Source organism: Nyctereutes procyonoides, unplaced genomic scaffold (genome assembly GCF_905146905.1).
Source record: "Nyctereutes procyonoides isolate TBG_1078 unplaced genomic scaffold, NYPRO_anot_genome, whole genome shotgun sequence".
Lineage (NCBI taxonomy): Eukaryota > Metazoa > Chordata > Mammalia > Carnivora > Canidae > Nyctereutes > Nyctereutes procyonoides.
In genome coordinates this window covers 59,177,692-59,183,691 of record NW_026575126.1, presented here as the reverse complement: position 1 = coordinate 59,183,691, position 6,000 = coordinate 59,177,692, and the positions used below count along the sequence as shown (strand labels likewise).

At 64.5% G+C, this 6,000-nt stretch overlaps 1 protein-coding gene across 4 annotated transcripts in view; it reads right to left on the bottom strand.

Annotated features, from left to right (window-relative positions):
- Positions 1 to 691: 691 nt before the first annotated feature.
- Positions 692 to 6,000, bottom strand: part of KATNIP (katanin interacting protein) — a 194,856-nt gene continuing 189,547 nt past the window's right edge. For 2 of the 4 annotated variants that reach the window (XM_055340414.1, XM_055340415.1), the window contains exons 25-29: positions 5,242 to 5,381; positions 3,401 to 3,502; positions 2,768 to 2,928; positions 2,593 to 2,681; positions 692 to 2,115 (exon numbers count right to left, since the gene is read on the bottom strand). In XM_055340414.1, coding sequence (XP_055196389.1) covers positions 2,057 to 2,115; positions 2,593 to 2,681; positions 2,768 to 2,928; positions 3,401 to 3,502; positions 5,242 to 5,381 — 551 coding nt within the window. In that variant the 3' untranslated portion in view covers positions 692 to 2,056. The other 2 variants (XR_008666428.1, XM_055340417.1) reach the window with 2 other exon arrangements.

Genomic DNA, 6,000 nt, shown 5'->3' with positions numbered 1-6,000 from the left:
GGAGGCCACCTGAGATGGGTAGGATCTCAGAGGGAAGCCCAGGCCAGGCCAGACAACTCCGCCTTGCGCCTGGCACAGTGGAGGGGGGTGGGGTTTCTCAGGGGCCCTCTTGTGTAGCACCCGAGATGTAGCCCAGAACCACGCCCCGCCAAGTGAGCCCTTTCCCACTCAAGGGCTGCTTTATCCAGACGCCAATGCTTCAGCTCTGAAGGAAGTTGGAGAGTGGGAAACCCGAGACAGCCCAGAAATCCAGCATCTGGGGCCTTGGCTTCTAGGGTGCACGTGGGCCTCAGGGAAACCCCAGGACCAGAGGCCCAGGACTTCACCCCACCTCGGCTCTCCTGGGGTTACCCTGGGCTTTGTGCACTAATGGCTTCCACTGCTGTGTGTCTTGGCCAAGTCCCTCCACCTGTCTGTGCTTCCATTGTCTCACCTGCAGGAGGAGGAGCATGATAGCGATACCGGGTAGGGCCGTGATGGGGATTCCATGAGGCAGAGCCACGCACAAACTCACCCCTGCACAAACTCACCCCTACGTAGGTATGGGCTTCGCTCCTGCTCAGGCCCCCAACTGCAGGTGGTGTCGGAAGGTCAGAGAGGGCACCTGCCCCAGCCACCTGAGTCTGTTCTTGGAGGCAGCCTGGGCTCCCTCGGCCTGACCCCAAATCCTGCACGTCAGACCGCATTCTTAATAACATCTTTTATTGATTTTGCGAGAAAAAAAATAGAAATTTATTTTACAGTTAACGCCTGCACCGCTCTTCTCCCCCTCCTAAATCGCGCGGCGCATACAACTATGATAAACAGCCGCGGAGGTTGTGCGTGGCCTCGGGGCCAGCTCCCCGGGTCGGACCTGTGCCCGGGCTCGGTCTCGGCGGCGACGGAGCTGGGCGGCCGGGAGAGAGGCGGCGCTGGTTTGGCCCCTAGGAGCTGGCTCCTCGGCCCCGGGGGTGGGGGGCTGGGGGGTTGGGGGTTGGGGGGGCAGCCGCAGCTCCCTCCCCCCCCCCGGGGGCCCTGCGGCCTCCTCGCAGACGCTCCGCACATCTGGGAGGCGCGCACAGAAGCCCCGGCCCTGGAAGCTACAGGAATGATGGATCTTCTCCGGGAGGAACAATTCCTTATCTCCCCATCGGCCCCACGCTCCAAATGAAAAGCGCATTTGCATAGCTGCTCCGCCGAAGCTGCAAAGCCCATAAAGTATTTGCCGGGCTCGGGCGCGCGGTTGCATAGGAACGTACTCGGGGCGCAGGGCTGCGGCGGCCGGGCCGCGCGCCAGGGAAACAGCGGATTAATATTTGCAACGAGAAATTACCCACCGCTGGGAAACCAATTAGGTCCCTGATCCGGGCTTGTTACATCGATGGAAATAGATACGTTCGGAGCTTCACTCGGCTGGGGGTGCAAGGCACATTTCCAACTCGAGGGGAAGCTGCTGGAAGGGGGCGGGCGGGGAGGAGGGACCGGGAGGGGCCCGAGCTCAGGCCCAGGAGGGGCCCCGCCTCCAGACAAAGTTCCGGGAGGACGCGGAGGGGGGCCGTGGAGGGGGTCCGAGGGGAGCGCCCCTCCCACCCCCCGTGCGCCGGGAGGCCTGGCCGGTGGGCCCTGCTCCCTTCCTGCGTGAGACACACCTCCCTGAGGGGTCCGTCCTCGCCTGGGATGAGCCAAGGGGGTGGAGCAGTCCGGGCTAGACGTTGGGGGGGCAGGGAATGAATGACTCCCCCACCCCCAGCCGGCCGCAGCAGCCCGCCCTTGAGGCAGGGGTGGGGGGAGAGGGGAGCTGTTGGCACCTCCGCTGCAGCCTCCCCGCATCCCCTGGCGCCCCCTCCTGTGGGGTCTGAGGCCTCCCGGGCCACCGCACCCACCCGAGGCGGCCCAGCGGGGGGCGGGGCCGGGCCGAGCTGCTGTGCCCCGGGGCGGGGTGGGGGCACGCGGAGCGGAGCGCAGCGCAGGGGAAGGCCATGCCACACGGGTGCCCTCTGGCTCCCCTCTTCCAGCCCCTGGAGCCCAGGCTGCTCCAGCTGAGGGCCGGGCGGGCGCCGGTTCTCCCTCCTCCGGGTCAGCACCGCCATCGTCGTACTGTCTCCTTCTCGCTTATGCACGTTTTGGGGCGTAAGGCTGTCAAAGGGAGGATGCGGAGGGGAGGGCGTCACCCAACCTCGGTCCTCGAGGGCGGCCCCACGCCCGGCCGCCGCCGCAGCCCCCGCAGCCCCCGCAGGCCCCCCCAGGCCGGCCCCCAGGCCTCTGCCCGGCCAACTCCCTGAATGTCTCAGGCGGCAGCTCAAGCACCACCTCCTCTGGGACGCCCTCACCCCGGGCACCCTCCCCTGGCTTCCCACAGAGTCCGAGGGCACGCCTGCACCGAAAGGCCTCCCAGGAAGCCAGGCCGCCGAGCTACAGGTGCCCGCGGGAAGCAGGCCTCGCTACTCCCGGGGTTCTGACCCCACAGCCCCTCCTCGGCCCCGGAAGCCTCCTGGGGAGAGAAGAGGGGTGCAAGGGGCAGGCAGGGGCGAGAGGCTGTGGGACGCTGCCAGCTGCTGGTCCCTGCAGCCTCGAGTCCCGAGGGCGGCCTCTGCGCAGAGCATCCCAACCCACCTGGGTCAACTGCACCCTGCTTCCTTTTTGAGTTGGTGATGATTTGGTTTTCATTCATCATCTGGACGTCCTGATCCTCCACCTGATTGCTGGGAGGAGGGAGAAGACAGAGGGTTCAGCCCAGGCCATCTTTTTAGGGCCGGCCGGGGAGGCCGAGGGCTGGGCGTGGGCGCACCTGATGGCCGTGTGTCGCTCCTGGCGGCAGATGTCCGTGTCCTCGGTGAAGAGGATGGTGTGGTAGGGCACCGTGGGCTCACATGTGGGCAGGATGCCCCCCACCAGGTGGCCCACCATGGCCAGGATTCCGTTGTACACAAGCAAGTCATCCACCAGGAGCTGGACAGACACAGAGGAGGGGCTGCACCCAGTGGGGCCGGCCCAGGGTCCCCTGTGGTCCCCTTTGCCCCAAGGTCCTGGGCAAAGCATGTTACTGCTGGGAGCGTTGTGGGCTAGCCTGGCCGGCGTTGGGATTTCAGGCCTTCACGACCAGGGAAGGTACCTGTGATTAGCCTCCCGGGGCCCCGCTCGCCCTGCCCCAGGGTCACCTCCCCGAGTGACAGGTTCCCTAGACCAATATGATTGCAAAAGAAAAGCCACTTTCTGGTTTTCAGGGTGATGATTCAAATCACTCGGAGTAGGTTTTGAATTCACGATGGGATGGCGAATTTCCCTGCCTCTGAGAACCAGGCATTTGTGTCTAAGGTGGCAACAGAGAGAAGTAAATCAAACTGCGACAAATGATAATTGCCGGCAGCCTAATTACCAACGAGCATAATTATCTCGAAAAACCCAGCTGATAAGTACTCACGCCAAACTCTTTCACCCCTCGATGGGGCGTTTTTGCGTAATTCCACAGTTTGATCATTGACACGGTGGTGGGCAGATCGAAAATCACATAAACTCGGTTCACCTGTCAGAGACAAGAACTCATTAAAACAGGCATGTTTGGGAACAGGCGCTGGGTGGGGCGGGGGGTGCCAGGCGCGGGCAGGGAGGGGCTGGCCCGGTGGGTGCTGGAGGCGGCGCCCGGCTGCCTGCCGGGGGCTGCGGCGCTGGGGTTCCCGCCGCCTCCCGGCTCCTGGAAGCCCATCTTGAGTCTGGTCACGTGTGGCTGCGTTTGCAACAAACCGCTCGCCGCCTGGCTCCCGGAGGGCCTGTTTTCTTGGGCCTGGCGTGGCCCTCATTTAAATACCCGCAGAGAATTGGGTGGGCCCTTCTGTCTCCCCCAGGTTGGGCCGACACCCAGTGCGGGGCTCCCGGGGCCAAAGGGGCAGGCCGCGCGGGTGCAGAGTCACGGAGCACTGTCCCCGGGGGGTCAGCACCGCCTTGACCCCGATCTGTCCTTTCTCCAGTCATAAATGAGAAGCACAGCAGATAGGCCCTGAAGGCAGTGCCGAGTAATTTCCAGCCCATGTCTTTGAACCTCTGCAGGGGGTGGGGGAGGGGGCTGTCCAGATGAGTGGCCAGACCAGCTAGGAAGGTCAGACCTGGCGGCCTCCCCCACCCCCCGCCACCCTCCCACGGTCCCCACAGAGACTCTCCTGTATTAGGAGACCCCCTGTGAGAGAGAATACAGCAATGAGCATCCAGTGCGGGCCGCAGGCTGCTGGCTCAGCTTGGCCCCAGGCCCCAGGTCGCAGGAGGCCTCCGAGGTTGTCGTGGGTTGCAGGGGTGGGGGGACTGCCGGGGGAGGGTCGGCCTTCTGACTGTGCCGTGGAAATAGTAAGAGGTCCTCAAACCCAGCTGCCCATGGGGCTCAAGCAGATACAAATGTTTGAGTCCAGCAGGGATTGTGACAGCTGGACACACTGCCTCACACCAGAAGTGGGCGGGGGGGCCCCGTCTCAGGCCCAGAGACCCCTGGGGTTCTCCTTGGCAAGGGTGGGCCCAGCCTCTGCTCAGGGTCTGGGGAGGGCGGGGGACACTGTGGAGAACCTCCCACACGGAGCTGCTGGTGCTGCCCCCGTTCTGTGTTTTGAGAGGAAAATACACCTCCTCATCCTCCTGCTCAGTCACAGGGAGGGGAAGGGGACCCTTCAGCGGTCACACGCACGCGCTAGGGCCTGCTGCACTTCTCCACCAGGCATCTGGCTGGCGCGGGGCTGGACCCACCTGTCCCCACCCGGCCTGTCTCCTCTCTCTCTCCCCCAACATCAGCCAGGCCTGGGGGAGGGGGGGCTAGAAGGCCCAGCCCCAGGTCCCCAAGTGACAAGCGGAACCAGCAGGAGGGCCGGAGATCTGCGAAACTGTAAGAGCTGACCCGCGGATTTGGGGCCAGAGAGGGGGCAGGGCTGGGGTCCAGTGCCCCGTGGCCTCAAGGAGGAGCAGACACAGGGGACGTGGCCAGGGGACAGCACTGCCCGCAGGGACCGATGGACGACTGCCGCAGGGCGGCCCAGAGCCCTGTGTGGGCCCTCCTCTATCCCGTGACCCCTTGCGGTAACAACCCCAAGCGCAAAGAGAAAGAACTGCCGGCCCGAAGAGTGCCCATCAGATGTGTCAGGGAAGACCTGTGCCTTCCTGACAGCCCATGGCCATTTTGATTTGTTGGAGATGAACTTGGCCTGGAAGAAAGAGCGACCGAGGACCCAAAGCCCCCCCCTCTGCCCCCTCCTCCCGCCCCAGGGCGGGGAGCCTCCGGGAACCCACCAGGCCCGGCAGGATGGGAGCCAGCCACATGTGTCTGCCGTCACTGGTGTCATTCACTTGGTCGATGAGCTTGTCGGGGGTCCGGACGTCGCCGCACACGCCCTCCAGAGAGTTCACGCTGTCAGGGAAGGCGGCGATATCTGGGGAGCCTCTAAGCTGCCATAACCCAAAGCAGTGTGCTGGGGGCTGTGGGCCACTCTGCGGCCACCAGCCTCGTCATGCTGACGGCGTGGCTTGGGGGACACCAGGGCTGGCAGCAGAACAGCCCTCTGCTGCTTGGGGCAGCCTGACAAGTGACAGCCAAACGAGACATTGTGGGGAAAATGAGCACGGAGGCCGACGGGGGTATGGGTGTGGGGGGGCTTCAAGGACAAGGGAGGCGGCCGTGCGGACAGACGGCTGGACAGAGCGTGGTCTCATGGGACTGTGGGAGGCAGACACAGAATTTGTGGCTGGCACTCTGGGGAGGGGAGGGCACCCTGTGAAGGTTTGCTGGGGGACAGCTGGATGTGGCCTTGGCATGCGGGGACTGCCCTGCGACGCCACGGGAAGCACTGGGGGAGCCTGGCCCGGCTACGGCCACTTGAGTGCTGGCATCACGGCGGGTCGGATGAACCAGTTCCAGCTCTGGCTCTGCCTTCTGACCTGGGAGGTCTCGGGCGAGTCACATCTCGGGGCCTGTTCCCTCCTCTGGAAGATGGGCATAACAGCCTCCCCCTCCCAGAATCGCTGTGGGGATCTCAGAGGACACTGGCTGTG